Source organism: Hypanus sabinus, chromosome 10 (assembly GCF_030144855.1).
Source record: "Hypanus sabinus isolate sHypSab1 chromosome 10, sHypSab1.hap1, whole genome shotgun sequence".
Taxonomy (NCBI): Eukaryota; Metazoa; Chordata; class Chondrichthyes; order Myliobatiformes; family Dasyatidae; genus Hypanus; species Hypanus sabinus.
The window spans coordinates 56686871-56704285 of NC_082715.1; the positions used below are offsets into that span (position 1 = coordinate 56686871).

At 38.8% G+C, this 17415-nt stretch overlaps 1 protein-coding gene across 3 annotated transcripts in view; it reads left to right on the plus strand.

Annotated features, from left to right (window-relative positions):
- rock2a (rho-associated, coiled-coil containing protein kinase 2a) overlaps positions 1 to 17415 on the plus strand; it is a 209748-nt gene that overhangs the window by 87085 nt on the left and 105248 nt on the right. For all 3 annotated transcript variants that reach the window (XM_059981881.1, XM_059981879.1, XM_059981882.1), the window contains exons 4-7: positions 4275 to 4412; positions 7335 to 7595; positions 8607 to 8751; positions 11420 to 11558. In XM_059981881.1, coding sequence (XP_059837864.1) covers positions 4275 to 4412; positions 7335 to 7595; positions 8607 to 8751; positions 11420 to 11558 — 683 coding nt within the window. The remainder of the gene's footprint in view (positions 1 to 4274; positions 4413 to 7334; positions 7596 to 8606; positions 8752 to 11419; positions 11559 to 17415) is intronic.

Genomic DNA, 17415 nt, shown 5'->3' on the forward strand with positions numbered 1-17415 from the left:
AGGGTTTTGGGATAAAAAAGAGAGACACTGCATAGGGGAGTAGCGTGAGTCTGGGTAGTAGGGCTTTGGCTCACTGGGCCTTTGGCGAGAACATGCCTAGGTGAGATAAGGAGATAAGTTATTTTCAGATCTGTCTTTTTCCTATAATTTAAGAATAGTGGGTATGACTGCAAGGCCAGTTTTCTGCTCTGGGGGTGTCAGATGTGGGATAACCAGAAGACTTTCAGCTTCCTTGATGGTCACATTAGTGCTAGGTGCATCAAGCTGCAGATCCTTAGAGACCAAGTTAGGGAACTGGAGCTGCAGCTCGATGACCTTCAGCTTGTTAGGGAAAGTGAGGAGGTGATCGATAGATGCCTTGGGCAGGTAGTCACACAGGGGCCACAGAAGACATAAGTGGGTGACTGTCAGGAAAGGAAAGGGAGAGTGTCAGGTAGTGGAGAGCACCCCTGTGGCCATAACCCTTATTAATAAGTACTCCATTTTGAGTACTGTTTGGGGGGGGTGGGGAAGACCTTCCTGCCTGGAGGAAGCAACAGTGGCTGTGCCTCTGGCACTGAGTCAGGCCCTGTGGCTTAGAGAGCAGGGAATGGAAGAGGATGGCTGCAGTAATAGGGGACTCTATAGTTAGGGGGACAGATAGGTGATTCTGTGGGTGTGAAAAAGGAACACTGATGGTAGTTGGCCTCCCAGATGCCAGTGTTTGTGATGTTTCTGGACGTATCCTCAATAACCTGAAATGGGAGGGTGAGCAGCTAGAGGTTGTGGTACGTATTGGTACCCACGACATAGGTAGAAAAAGGGAGAAGGCCCTGAAAGTGGAATACAGGGAGTTATGAAGGTATCTAAGAAGCAGGATCTCAAGGGTAGTAATCTCAAGATTGCTGCATGTACTCACATAACAGTATAGGAATAGAATGAGGTGGCAGATATATGCGTGGCTGAAGGATTGGTGCAGGGGACAGGGATTCAGAGTTTTGGATCATTGGGACCTCTTCTAGGGCAGATGGAACCTGTACAAAAAGGAAGGGTTGCTCTTGAATCTGGGGAGGACCAATATCCTGGTGGGGAGGTTTGCTAATGCTGTTGGGGAGGGTTTAAACTGGATTTGCAGGGTGGTGGTAACCAAAGAGGATGGGGTGGTTGGTGCACAAGTAGAGACAGCTTGGAGTGAGTTTGGGAGGAAAGATAGATGATAGAGCAAAGATGCACTCAGCCAGGTGGTTTGAGGTGCGTCTATTTTAATACAGTGAGTATTAACATAAACAAGGTGGATGAACTTGGAGCGTGGATCAATGTGTGGAACTATGACATTGTGGCCATTACAGAGACTTGTATATCTCAGGGGCAGGAATGTCTGCTGAATGTGCCAGGCTTTAGATGTTTCAAAAAGGACAAGGAGGCAAAAGAGGTGGGGGCGTGGCATTGCTAATCAGGGATATTGTCACACCTTCAGAAAAGGAGGAAGTCATGGAGGGATTATCTACAGAGTCAGTGGGGTGGAAGTCAGAGAAAGTGGGCAATAATTCTACTGGGTGATTTTTGTAGACCCCCCCACCCGCTCCTTAATAGTAACAGTGACATCAAGGAATAGATAGGGGGGCAGATTCTGGAAAGGTGCTATAGTACTAGGGTTGTTTTGATGGGAGATTTAAATTTTCCTAATATTGATGGCCTCTCTTTAGAGCAAGGGGTTTAGATGGGGTGGAGTTTGTTAGGTGTGTTCAAGAAGGTTTCTAGATGCAATATGTAAATAAGCTAACTGGAGGAGAGGCTGTACTTGATTTGGTATTGTGAAATGAACCTGGTCAGGTGTCAGATCTCATTGAGAGAGCATTTTGGAGGTAGTGATCACAACTCTCTATTTCCTTTACCATAGCATTGGAGCGGGATAGGGGCTGATAATTTGGGAAAACATTTAATTGGGATAGGGGGAAATATGATGTTAGGCAGGAACTTGGAAGCATAAATTGGGAACAGGCGTTCTCAGGGAGTTGCATGGCAGAAATGTGGCAAATGTGCCTATTGAGGCAGAGAAAGGATGGTAGGGTAGAAAAACCATGCTGTATAAAGGATGTTGAAAATCTAGTTAAGGAGAAAAGAAAAGCTGAAGTAAGATTCAAGAAACTAGGCACTGATAGAGTTGTAGAAAATTACAAGGTTGCCAGTAAGGAACTGAAGAATGAAATTAGGAGAACTAGAAGGGACCATGAGAAGGCCTTGGTGGGCAGGATTAAGGAAAACTTCAAGGCATTTTATAAGTATGTGAAGAGCAAGAGGATGAGCCGTGTGAGAATATGATCAATTAGGTGCGATAGTGGAAACGTGTGCACAAAGAAGATAGCAGAAGTACTTACTGAATACTTTGCTTCACTATTCACCAAAGAAAAGGACCATGGCAATTGTGGGATGCCTTACAGTGAACTGAAATGCTTGAGTACCACCAATGGTGTTCCATGGATATCTGTTCTGGGACACCTCCTCTTTGTGATTTTTATAAATGACCTGGCTGAAATAGAAGCTTGCTGATGATGCGAAGGGTAGGGATGTTGTGGGTAGTCTGAAGGGTTGTCAGAGGTTACAGCAGGACATTGGCAGGATGCAGAACTGGGCTAAGGAGTGGCAGATGGAGTTTAACCCAGGTAAGTGTGAAGTGGTTCATTTCAGGAGGTCAAATATGATGGCAGAATATAGTATTAATGGCAAGACTCTTGGCAGTGTGGAGGATCAGAGGGATCTTGGGGGTCTGACTCCATAGGAAGCTCAAAGCAGTTGTGCAGGTTGACTCCGTGGTTAAGAAGGCATCTGGTGTATTGGCCTTCATCAAAATGGGACTGAGTTCAAGAGCTGTGAGGTAATGTTACAGCTATAAAAGACCTTGGTCAGACACCATTTGGAGTACTGTTTTCAGTTCTGGTTACCTCACTACAGGAAGGATGTGGATGCTATTGAAAGAGTACAGAGGACTCGGCCTTTTCACCTTGAAGCAAAGGAGGATGAAAGATGACCTGATAGAGGTGTACAAGATGATGAGAGGCATTGATCGTGTGGATACTCAGAGGCTTTTTCCCAGGGCTGAAATGGCTAACATAAGGGAGTATAGTTTTAAGGTGCTTGGAAGTAGGTACAGAGGGGATGCCGGGGTTAAGTTTTTCCACACAGAGAGTGGTTTGTGCGTGGAATGCACTGCTGGCGACGGTAGTGGAGGCAGATAGAAAGAACATAGAAAACCTACAACATAGTACAGGCCCTTTGGCTCACAAAGTTGTGCCGAACATGTCCCTACCTTAGAAATTACCTGGCTTACCCATAGCCCTCTATTTTTCTAAGCTCCATGTACCTATCCAAAAGTCTCTTAAAAGACCCTATTGTGTCTGCCTCCACCACCGTTGCCAACAGCACATTCCATGCACTCACTACTCTCATGTGTAAAAAAGACCTTACATCTGACATCTCCTCTGTACCTACTCTCAAGCATCTTAAACCTGTGACCTCTTGTGGCAGCCATTTCAGCCCTGGTAAAAAGCCTCTGACTATCCACAGGATCAATGCTTCTCACCATCTTATACACCTCTATCAGGTCATCTCTCATCCTCCGTCACTCTAAGGAGAAAAGGTCGAGTTCACTCAACCTGCCTTCATAAGGTATGCTCTCCAATCCAGGCAACATCCTTGTAAATCTCCTCTGCACCCTTTCTGTAGTTTCCACATCCTTCCTGTAGTGAGGTGACCAGAACTGAGCATAGTACTCCAAGTGGGGTCTGACCAGGGTCCTATCTAGCTGCAACGTTACCTCTTGGCTTCTAAATTCAATTCCATGATTGATGACTTCTTAACCACAGTGTCAACCTGCACAGCTGCTTTTGAATGTCCTACGGACTCGGATGTAATAGGGTCCTTTAAGAGACTCTTAGATAGGTACATGGAGCTTAGAAAAATAGAAGGCTATGCAGTAGGGTAATTCTAGAGTAGTTTACATGGTTAGCACAACACTGTGGGCCAAAGGGCTTGTAATGTGCTGTAGATTTCTATGTTCTTAAAAAAAAAGGGATATTGTTGGAGAAACGTGTAAATGCTTGACATAAATAATGGTGTTGGAATAAAGAGATTTTGAGGATGACTTCCTTTTTCTAGCAAGGTGGATATAATTGAAGGAAAGTGAATGCAGACCTACTCAGATTGCTGAATGTCAAAATACTCAAAAGTTATAAATATGTTTCAGGAGATGATATTTTGAGATTTGAATCCAAAACTTTAAATGTTGTTTATTATAGGTTCGACATAAAGCATCTCAAAAGGTGTATGCAATGAAGCTTTTAAGTAAATTTGAAATGATCAAGCGATCTGATTCTGCATTTTTCTGGGAGGAGCGAGATATCATGGCCTTTGCAAACAGTGCCTGGGTTGTCCAGGTAAGGACTTATTGTTTTGTTTTGATAGACAAAGCAATTAGTTTGAATTCTAATTTTTGAATGACGTTTCAGTTGATCATAGTATTAAAGAAACCAAAACCTAGTATCCAACATAATTAGGATTTTTATAGTTCAATTCAATTAATCAGTTAAGGAATGCAGCTAGGTTACTGGATAACATTGTTTTAGCACAGAGTTGATGTGATTAAATATCTATAATAAAATATTTGTATTTCTAAAGAACTATTTCTTTGCAGCTTCATATATTTCCATTGGTAAGTTCTAAGAATAATTCTAGCTTAGCCATAAATGATGAGGCGTTTATTAATATATGTCGCTGTATTTTCAATGGATGACAACACTTTATATTTTTATCTGGCCCATGTTTTGGCAGAGCCATCTGTATGATCTATGATATATGAACTAAACAAAGGTCAAAATAGACAGTGGGACAGCTCTTATTTTTTGAGAAGTGCAGTTCTTGCCATAAAATGTAATTTATATGGGTTAATTCAATTAATTGCTTAGTATTGATTTTAGATATATTATTAAGTGCATCAAAATTCTATCATAGTTGTAAGTTAACTGTTTGAAATTTCAAGGTAAGCTTGTTCTTCAATGATTTTCATTCTACTTGGAATAATGAAATACAATAGATAATTTTACTATAACTGTGATGAGAGATGTTATGCAAAGGTCAGTTCTGGGACCTCAGTTATAAACGACTGGATGAAAATGTAGATCTAATTGGTAAATTAGCAGATAATGTGAGAATGAGTGGAGTTGTGGAAATTGAGGAAAGCTGTTGAACAATATAGTAAGATATGGATTATTTGGAAATTTAGACAGGGAAATGGGCAATTGGGCGGTCAGCTAGTGTGTGGTGTTATATTTTGGGAGGTCAAATACAAGAGGAAAATGTCCAGTGTGTTGCTTGTAGCAATACAGTCGTAAGAGATCCTGAGATGCAAATCCAGAGTTCCCAAATTGTAAAGAAGGCAACATGCCATCAGTCAGGGCATTGAGTAAAAAGGTTGGGGGGGGGGGGTCTTGTATTCTGTTGTTCAGGTGGCTGCATTACAGGAAATATGTAGACGTTTTGGGGGAGGGTACAGAAGACCTGGATTGGAGAGTAATAGATATGGGGAGAGTTAGACATACTTGGACTGTTTTTTATTCTTAAATGATGAGAGATGCAGAATCTTTTTATCAAGGTGGAAATATAAGATACTAGAGGTTACTGGTTTAAGGTAAGGGTAAGGTGTGTGTGTGTGTGTGTGTATGTATCTATATAGAGAGAGAGAGAGAGAGAGAAAGAAGAGACTCTTGGTGCTGTGATTAGTAAGTTTGTAGTTGATGCAACTTGGTGAAGTTGTAGATATTGAAGAAGTTTATCTAATGATACATGAGGATGGGGAACAGTTGAAATTTGGGCAGAGTGGTGGCAGATTGAATGTAATCCAGAAATGTCTAAGGGAGTGATATTTTTGAAGTCAACCTCTGGATATAGTAAGTGGCAGGAACCTTAATAGTGTGCTATGTATATTTGCAGAGAGGACCTGGGATGTAAGTTCACAGCTTGCTTGGAACGGCAACCTTAGGTACATAGAGGAGTGAAGAACACAGTTGTCTTAGCATAAGAGTTGCAGCTGTACAAATGTTGGTTTGGTTATAGTTGCACGTGTAGAGTTCTGGTTACTGCAGTATAGAAAGGATGTGGTACCAACAGAGAGAGTGTAAAGGAGACTTCTTTAGAAATAAACTGTATATTAGTACACATGAGAAAATTCCTTAAATAACAGTGATATATATGAAATTCCATTTAGAAATAGTGATTACTTCTAACCAAAGGAACTAAGTATTTGTTAAAAGATGAGCATTGCACTTTTCCAATGAGAATAGTTATTATTCTTTTACTTAAGGTGTTAGTGTTGTTAATGTATATTGTCTTTTCCACTGAAGTTACCAGAGAATTTAAGTTTAGGCATTGAAAGATGACTACCACTGAATTTTTCCTGTGCATTTATTGCCAAATCATATTGTAAATTTCAGTAGTAAATAGCTACTTTATTACCTGCAATGTACCTTCCTTCCTGACAATGGAATATAATGATCCTTGCAAAATTGAGTGTATTTCTTCCAAATGTTTCTCTTTTCTTTACCACATTGCCTTTGTCATTTTCTTCTTTTAACTACAGTCACTTGATACAGAACAGATTTACAGAAGCAAAGGATATAGTTATAGCTCCCATTATTGTCCTTTTATTTTTTGGAGTATGTGCTTCTCGACTGGTTTTTACCTGTCCTAATGTGTAGAGTTTCTTTTCTCTTATGGGGAAAATTGAATACTTCCTGCCTATAGCATTCTATACGCAGTAATATTTCATCTAACCCCTCTTTCTATACTCAGTAGTATTTTAACTTGAGTGTTCAACTTCACTGAACGTCTGCTGTGTCTTTACAGATACTGTCAATTTTTTTCAACACTAGGCTCTGTTAGGTATCGATAATCAATTCAGTCATGGGTAGTTAGCAATGGAGCTAAATCTGCGCTCTGAAACAAAGTCTGCCATTTGATCTCGTAGCATTCTTGCTTGATTTCAGCTGAACACATCCTTTGGATTGAACAAGATGATTTTGTTTTAATTTTTTTAAAAATACATCAATACAATATATTGCCGGCTCTAGAAATTCACTTTTACAGTTTCCAAATAGAAGTTGTTAGTATATTAGGTATAATATACAAAATGATAACTATTTTACAGGTGGGTGATATATGTGTGTTTGTCATAAAATATTTTAGACCATGTTCTTAAAAATAAATGTTTTTGTTTAATGGCACTGTTCAACACAATGAATACAAATCATTTGCAATTATTAAAAATACAATAATTCTAACTGGTGGCTACCTTTTGTTTGCAGCTATTTTATGCCTTTCAAGATGACAGGTATCTCTACATGGTTATGGAATATATGCCTGGTGGTGACCTTGTAAATCTCATGAGCAATTATGATGTGCCTGAAAAATGGGCCAAATTCTACACTGCTGAAGTAGTGCTTGCCTTGGATGGTATTCACTCAATGGGTTTTATACATAGAGATGTTAAGCCTGATAATATGCTGTTAGACAAACTAGGACACTTAAAGCTGGCAGATTTTGGCACTTGCATGAAAATGGATTCGGTAAGTTAACTAGCATACAAAAGATATGAAATGTTTAACAGTTTTTGGAAACTTTTTTAAACTTGTGCATTAAAATAATTGCAATTGTCCACTGAAGATTTTTATTTGTGGTATTGAAGTCTTAATTTGGCTGATTTATGATTTGCATGTAATTTAGTTAAATAAACTGTCTATATTTTAGTGATTGTAGAAAAGCAGCATTCATTTGTTTTGCTTTGTAAAGATTGAAACAGTTTCATCTTTTCATTACTTGTGAATGTGTGAAAAATATCATGTGCTAATTTGCATTTTTCATGAAATAGTAGCTGTTCCCTGACTCTGGGTTTCTGTTAATGCATTGGCATTTATAATTCCATTCATGTCCTTCAAAACTGGCGCAATAGTCAAAATTTCCATGCAGCAACAACCATTGTGAAGAAACAATTGGTATATTTTGTATTGTTTTCAAAATTTTTGCTTTAAGTTTTAGATGTGTTGGAATATTGCAGTTTTAATATCAAAGCAATATTGTATCTGATGTTTAATTCTGCATGGAATTAGTTTTGTACAAATATTGCTAATTGGGTTTGAATTTGAAATTCATTGATGCATACATTGATTCCAGTCTTTGTATGTAAGAGCAGACCAATAATTTGAGTTTTTTTTCTGGAAATTGTGTACAGATTGTTTCTCATTGTAAGTCATCCTGTAAAGTTATTTTTGCTTGAGCAATAATGATTGCCAAAAAAAATGTAGATTAATCTGATGCATTTATTCACAATTTGGAACAACTTTTACTAAATTTAATGTAGGTTTTTTTTTCCTTTTACATGACAGTACTGAAAATAAGCTCTCTTGTTTCATACAAAATGAATAGTGTTCAGTAAAGTGCCAGTCTTTTGGAAAATGCAAAATATTTGGGTTCCATGGGCTTTATTGTAATGGTGTAACTACTGTTAAAACATTAGCATTTTGGTGTTTGAGTTACTTATTTTCTAAATATTTCTGTTTCATAATCCTCTTAATATACAGAGTGGAATGGTTCGATGTGATACAGCAGTTGGAACTCCTGATTACATTTCTCCTGAAGTACTAAAATCACAGGGTGGAGATGGTTATTATGGACGGGAATGCGATTGGTGGTCTGTAGGAGTTTTCTTATATGAAATGTTGGTTGGTAAGTTTAGAATCTTGCTAATGGCATTAAAATTATAAATTAAACAGAAATTGATGGTTAAAATATCTTTCTTATGGCATTTAATTTTTCATGGTTAGTATGTATTCTTCTGTGATAGCTAAATATTGCCTTTCCCGTTGATATATAATTTTTTGCACTTTAGGAGTGTTGGTTTATGAAAAGCAGGCAGAAAGGTATTGTTATGGTTACGACTATTTTAACCATGATCTTACTAAGTGGCCAAGCAGGCTTAAGGTGCCATATTGCAAGACAATTCCAGTTTTTCTTATGTTCTTGTAAGCGAGTTAACTCTTTAGTTTGCAGCTACAAACATGTAATATTGCTTTTTGTTAGTTCTGGCATGCTTTGTACACAAATAATTAAACCCTAATTTTGTGATACTAAGAGTGAGAGATATAGTAGGTTATGAGGTTAAAGATTAGTGTTTTAATATAATGCAATGAGTTCTGATTGTGGGTAACCAATTTGAGATGTGTCCATTGGTAATCAATCCCATGGCTGTCTAGTTTCCACTGGATCAGAATTAGTTTTTCAATAAAGCAAAACATTCTTGAAATATTCAACATTTATAAAGAGAAAGAGTTATTGTTTTACATTGATGACCTTTCCTTAGATTATAAAGTGTATTTTAAGTTGTTGAGATGTGAGAGGGAAGTTAATAATTCCTTATTTCCCACTCTCTTTACTTAAACAATAAGCTATCTTTGTCATTTGAACCCCAGTCACTTTTGCTAATGATTTAAGTCCACATTCATTACATCAGATTGCAGGCAATCAGTGCTTTGATTTTTCATTCTATGAAACAAAAGCCATGTCTGCTGGAAATTTAAATATAAAATGCTTGAAGTATACAATAGGCACTACATTCACTACACTCCTTACTACATTCCTTACATCTGTTCCACTATTCATTTAGATCATGGCTCATCTGTAAAGTAATTCTGTGTGTTTTTCTTTATTCTATATCCTTTACTATCTGTGGTTATAGGATATAAATTAATAGTTGTGTTGACATCAATCATAATTTGATAAAGAGCTTCACGCTTTCTTCACATTTGCAAAAGCTTCATAACCTCATACCTGAGTGGTCTGGATATAGTGTTAAAATGATGCGCCATCTCTTTATTATAGCTTCTGAGATACAGACAATACAGACACAGTTGTTAATTTATACAGACTCTAATTATCATCTTGGTGAATGGTGTTGCCCTTCAAGATTAATAACTTTGTCTAGTGTGGTACACAGAACAGCATTCAGTTTTCCTCTTCAGCCGAACAGCATACTTTTTAGCCCTGTGCTGTATCCCTCTAAGTGCCAGTGTTCGCTAATTTTGATAAATGCAGTGTTCCCTAATTTTGATAAAAGAATGCCATTTTTGTTTCAAGTTTCTGGGTATTGAATGATTCTAGCTTTACAGCTTCTAAAAATTATACTGGGTATTAAAAGATGGAGCAAAAGTTCCTCCACTGTAATCCAGTTTTCCACAATCTTGGATCTCAAGTTATTACAACAATGGATATGTAACTATCCTTCCCATTTCTTGAATTATTTTTAATTGCCATTTATAATTACAGTCCCAAAAAATTCATGCATTCTGAACGCCTGCCGATTGTCCCCACTATCTGTCTTCTATCATTTTACATTAGGTCAAAAATTTTACATGAATTTCGTGCATTTTATGTAACTTTTACCTATGAAGGACCTTTATTTTGTATCTCTTGAAATTATACAAATAACTTGGATAGATACTCTGCTGTCCATAACTTAATTCGCTCCTTCAGAAATAAATAGATATGCTGTCTTTGGACTTGTTCCACACTACTAAGTTGAGAATTTTATGTGTTTTTACTTTCTTCTATTATCAGCTATTTTAAGGCCACCTGGTCAATAATTCAGTTTTTCTTTCTTTTGTTTTTAGTTTGGAAAATAGAGCATCTTACTTGTCTATTTAAAATGGGAATGATTTGAATTTGGAATTTCACAGTTAAAATGCTTCCAGCATTTCCACTAAACCACAGGAATAAAAAGTGTAAAAATCTTGTGGACTTGTGGCAATTCAGTGACACTGTTTTAACACCTATTTTGTTTACACGGACAAGTCTGTGTCCTTGATTTATTTCCTTAGAATGTCCTGTACACTATGCCTTCCCTCCATTTGAAATAGGGAATCAAGTTCAAAGTCTATTGATACTGTATTTACAGTGTCAATATTGGCCCTATTTTGGTGTTTTCCATAATTTTCTCATTGGTAAGAAAATGTTGTGCTGCTCCTTAAAGTAGGAATCTAATGATAAACTATTGTGCTCTGAGACTTTTATTGAGACTGAAAATATGCTTTGTTCAGAGAATGTTTCTTCTGATCTCATGTCACCTTTGGGAAGGTCTCTCCTCATCACCTGTGGATGCCTATGACTTTTATATCTTGACTTAAGTCTCCAGTCAGAAAGTTAATTTCCTCAACTTGTCTCTGTCATAAAACTGCTGTATTTTATAACTGCTGCTATGATCAGAGTGGCTAAAAAAAACCCTGTGAAATATTACTTTTTATTTTATGCGTCTCTGACGGGATTTAACATACTGCTGAGGTGTTTGGATTTTTTTAAGAGTACATCACCTTATGCGAATACCTCTTATGCTCTCTATCAGGTGATACACCATTTTATGCAGATTCCCTTGTGGGTACGTACAGTAAGATTATGGATCACAAAAATTCACTCAACTTTCCAGATGATGTTGAAATCTCAAAGCACGCCAAAGATCTCATCTGTGCCTTCTTGACAGACAGGTAATTTTGCTAAAATTTTAAAAGCCTGTATTGAATATTAACAAATGTGTAAGTTGATTCCTCTGTTAAGGTGTTGCTTACTTCACAAGTTAATATAAAACTAATGCCTCTTAAAATCATTAAATTTTTAGCTCAATTAATTTAAAGCACAAAAATCCATAATACTAATTTTCGAATCCTCTTCATATCACGAGACTTTTTATCCCTACTAATTCACAATTATTTCAAGTCAGATTTGTTGAACTTGATGTGAATGCATAGTCAATTTGAGGAAGGCTTGAAATAATGCAACTTTTTTGATTGACATTGTGAATCCTTTTTAGTGGCCATTAATGAAACAATAGAAACAACAATCTATCCAGAACCTGATTTTTGATTGTGCACAGGAAGACATAAATGCAGAGTTTATGTCTCACTGTGTGTTATATTGTGTGCAGTTTTGGTCACCTAATTACAGAAAGGATATTAATAAGGTTGAAAGAGTGCAGAGAAGGTTTACAAGGATGTTGCCGGGACTTGAGAAACTAAGTTACAGAGAAAGGTTGAATAGGTTAGGACTTCATTCCCTGGAGCATCGGAGAATGAGGGGTGATTTGATAGAGGTGTATAAAATTATGATGGGTATAGATAGCGAATGTAAGCAGGCTTTTTCCACTGAGGCCAGGGGAGAAAAAAAAACAGAGGTCATGGGTGAAGGGGGAAAAGTTTAAAGTGAACATTAGGGGGGGCTTCTTCATGCAGAGAGTGGTGGGAGTGTGGACTGAGCTGCCAGATGAAGTGGTGAATGCGTGCTCATTTTTGACACTTAAGAAAAACATGGACAGGTATATGAGAGGGGTTTGGAGGGATATGGCCCAGGGGCAGGTCAGTGGGACTAGGCAGAAAAATGGTTTGGCACAGCCAAGAAAGGCCAAAAGGCCTGTTTCTGTGCTGTAATATTCTATGGTTCTAGTTTGTTAATGTGGTCTGTGTAAAAAATGTACACCAAACAGCAAACCAGTAACAGTTTTCTTATTTAAAATGCAGGAAATTCTGTCTGATGTCCAAAAATATTTGATGATGTTAATTCGCTTGAATTAATTTTTATGGCCCTTTTAGTCTTTGATTTGATAACTGTCTGTTTTCAATCCAACCAACAGAATCTTATTAAAGTATAAAGCACCAGCTGAATATAGTAAGTTGAGAGGGCAAGTGAATAAAAATGGACAAAGGAAATGGATAGAATGAAAATTAACATAAAATAAGAACAAAAAGACAATTATTAAGGTTGTAAATAACGACTAAATATTAAGGAGGTGGGAACAATTATAAGTCAGGAGGGAAGTTAAAGGGAAACAACAAGTGAGTTTGCTGTCAAGGGGAAGCGGTCAAGAAAGTGGATGTCATGAAATTTGATGGGCAGGGTGGGGATGGATGTATTAAAAGAACGGCTCTGTTTAAAATAAGTAACAGATAGGATATATCCTATTTCTGGATACTTTCTGCTGGTGATCTTTGCATCATCAGTGGGACAGGAGAGATTCCAGGGAATTGGAGGGTTGAGGGAGATAGAAATGATATTTGCATAAGGACATGGCATAATCTTCCAATCTTCAGATATGGGGGATGTGTCATTGGAATGGAAAATAGCACGTATGATACCTATATTTAAAAATATATAAAAATATCCCTAGCAATGCATGCAACTGTTTAACCACAGCAACAGGAAGGATTTTAAAAGCATAATCAGGGAAGCCCTTAATAAATATTCAGTTCACATATATACTAAAGCTTTCTACAGTTGTGTATCCAACACTTACAGTTTTGTCTGAAAAGATTGCAAGTTGTCTAGCAACATTGGATTCATTGTTCCTCTCCCTGATGCTGAACACTCAGATCAGAAATGAGGAGGTCAGTAGGGAAAGCAGTATTCACTACGGAAAAGGATCTTGGTGATTGTAGGGATGACTTACGGTGGACTGAAAAGCTTGAGAGTGTAGATATTAAGAAAGAAGATGTGCTGGAGCTTTTGGAAAGCAAAAAATTGGATAAGTCACTGGGACCAGACAAGATATGCTCCAGGCTACTGTGGGAGGCAAGGGAGGAGATTGTTAAGCTTCTGGCGATGATCTTTGCGTCATCAATGGGGACAGGAGAGGTTCTGGAGGATTGGAGGGTTGCGGATGTTGTTCCATTATTCAAGAAAGGGAGTAGAGATAACCATGGAAATTATAGACCAGTGAGTCTTACCTCAGTGGTTGGTAAGTTGATGGAGAAGATCCTGAGAGGCAGGATTAATGAATGTTCGGAGAGGCTTAATATGATTAGGAATAGTCAGCATGGCTTTGTCAAAGGCAGGTCATGCCTTACGAGCCTGATGGAATATTTTGAGGATGTGACTTAACAGATTGATGAAGGAAGAGCAGTAGATGTAGTGCATATGGATTTCAGCAAGGCATTTGATAAGGTACCCCATGCATGGCTTATTGAGAAAGTAAGGAGGCATGGGATCCAAGGGAACATTGCTTTGTGGATCCAGAATTGGCTTGCCCACAGAAGGCAGAGTGGTTGTAGATGAGTCATATTCTGCATGGAGGTCGGTGATCAGTGGTGTGCCTCAGGGATCTGTTCTGGGACCCCTACTCTTTTGTGATTTTTATAAATGACCTAGATGGGGAAGTGGAGGGATGGGTTAGTAAATTTGCTGATGACAGGATGGTTGGGGGTGTTGTGGATAATGTGGAGGGCTGTCAGAGGTTACAGCGAGACATTGATAGGATGCAAAACTGGGCTGAGAAGTGGCAGATGGAGTTCAACCCACTTAAGTATGAAGTGGTTCATTTTGGTTTGTCAAATATGATGGCAGAATATAGTATTAATGGTAAGACTCTTGGCAGTGTGGAGGATCAGTGGGATCTTGGGGTCTGAGTCCATAGAACACCCAAAGCTGCTGCGCAGGTTGACTGTGTGGTTAAGAAGGTATACGGTGCATAGGCTTTCATCAATTGTGGGATTGAGTTTAGGAGCCAAGAGGTAATGTTGCAGCTATATAGGACCCTGATCAGACCCCACTTGGAGAACTATGCTCAGTTCTGGTCACCTCACTACAGGAAGGATGTGGAAAGCATAGAAAGGGTGCAAGGATGTTGCCTGGTTTGGGGAGCATGCTTTATGAGAATAGGTTGAGTGAACTTGGCCTTTTCTTCTTGGAGAGACAAAGAATGAGAGGAGACCTGATAAAGGTGTGTAAGATAATGAGAGTCACTGATCATGTGGATAGTCAGAGGCATTTTCCCAGGGCTGAATTGGGTAGCATGAGAGGGTACAGTTTTTAAATGCTTGGAAGTAGGTACAGAGGAAATAGCAGGGGTAAGTTTTTTTTATGCAGAGAGTGGTGAGCACGTGGAATTGGCTGCCGGTGACGGTGGTGGAGACGGTCTTTTAAGAGACTCCTGCATAGGTACGTGATGCTCAGAAAAAAAGAGTGTTATGGGTAACCCTAGGTAATATCTCAGGTAAGGACATGTTCAGCACAGCTTTGTGGGCTGAAGGGCCTGTATTGTGCTGTAGGTCTTCTTTGTTCTATGTTCTAACATCACCCAACAACTCTGGATCCTCCAGGAAAATGTAACAAGAAGATCTCATCTCCAGCAGTAGTACAGCAAACGGGTGTGGCTGATTGTTGAGTCCATGAGATAGGGAGTTGACTATGCATATGATGGTGTATCTTAATTGAAATTCATCTCTTTCCCATGCAATTTTGCTGGTATACAGTACAGTGATACTGGCTGAGCTCCTTGTATGATTATTCCATTTTGCCCCCCTGTTGTTGGTGTGATAATCTGTTAATAAATAGCTCTTCCATTGCTGCCACCAAGATATTACTTCATTCTGGAGATAAACAAGCCCTCACCTATTCTTTGTACATGAAATAATAGACAATAGGTGCAGAAGTAGACCATTCGGCCCTTCGAGCTTGCACCACCATACTGATCATCTACTATCAATACCCGGTTCCTGCCTTGTGCCCATATCCCTGGATTCCCCTATCCATAAGATACCTATCTAGCTCCTTCTTGAAAGCATCCAGAGAATTGGCCTCCACTGTCTTCCGAGGCAGTGCATTCCACACCCCCACAACTCTCTGGGAAAAGAAGTTTTTCCTTAACTCTGTCGTAAATGACCTACCCCTTATTCTCAAACCATGCCCTCTGGTACTGGACTCTCCCAGCATCTGGAACATATTTCCTGCCTCTATCTTGTCCAATCCCTTAATAATCTTATATGTTGAAATCAGATCCCCTCTCAATCTCCTTAATTCCAGCGTGTACAAGCCCAGTCTCTCTAACCTCTCTGCGTAAGACAGTCCGGACATCCCAGGAATTAACCTCGTGAATCTACGCTGCACTTCCTCTACAGCCAGGATGTTCTTCCTTAACCCTGGAGACCAAAACTGTACACAATACTCCAGGTGTGGTCTCACCAGGGCCCTGTACAAATGCAAAAGGATTTCCGTGCTCTTGTACTCAATTCCCTTTGTAATAAAGGCCAACATTCCATTAGGCTTCTTCACTGCCTGCTGCACTTGCTCATTCACCTTCAGTGACTGATGAACAAGGACTCCTAGATCTCTTTGTATTTCTCCCTTACCTAACTCTACACCGTTCAGATAATAATCTGCCTTCCCGTTCTTACTCCCAAAGTGGATAACCTCACACTTATTCACATTAAACGTCATCTGCCAAGTATCTGCCCACTCACCCAGCCTATCCAAGTCATCCTGAATTCTCCTAACATCCTTATCACATGTCACACTGCCACCCTGTTTAGTATCATCAGCAAATTTGCTGATGTTATCTCAATGCCTTCATCTAAATCATTGATGTAAATCGTAAACAGATGTGGTCCCAATACCGAGCCCTGTGGCACCCCACTAGTCACCACCTGCCATTCCGAGAAACACGCATTCACCGTTGCCCTTTGCTTTCTATCTGCCAACCAGTTTTCTATCCATGTCAATATCTCCCCCCCCCCCCCCCCCCAATGCCATGAGCTCTGATTTTACCCACCAATCTTTTATGTGGGACCTTATCAAATGCCTTCTGAAAATCAAGGTACACTACATCCACTGGATCTCCCTTGTCTAACTTCCTGGTTACATCCTCGAACAACTCCAATACAATGTGAAAAACTCCAATAATCTCAATACGATGTGAGCCTCAAAATTATTATGCGAAACTGCTGTTCTTTGAGTCGTCTGTACTTTCATCTTTTGCTGGGAGGAAGTACATGAAACTTTGCCACATTTTTTTTCATTTGATGTAAAGAGACTAACTTGCATTGGATACAGATGAGTACATTCTAGGCAGGTGTGGGTCCGCTACAGGAATAAAAGATAGCAACATCTCACAGAGGCTGAGATTTCAGTGCTTTATTTCAGTGGTATTTTCTGTTAATGTACATTTTTTAATCTCTGAAAATTGTCATTAATTATTTCTGTTTGTCAAAAGAAATAAGACAATGCTTCCAGACTTGGTCCTATCAAAGAAAGGGTAGTGCGTACTTTCAGGAGAACACAGGCCATTATCTCCAGGCTGGACACTCAACTTACTTGACTTTCTTTGTTGATGTGTCTTCAGAAGGGTGATTCTTCCTTCTGTAGCAACTGCTTTAGTTGACCAAAGTACGGAAAATAATGTACATCTCTTTCCTGTATTCCTGAAACTTGTTCTACCTTCTGGAAAATAAATATGAATTTACTTGTGAATTGTTATGTTTCTCTTATTAACCCTGATGTATTTAACATCCTCTTCAAGGTTTTTTTTTGACACTACCACTTTGACTTTCCAATTAATGTGCCTTCAAACATTGGACTCTG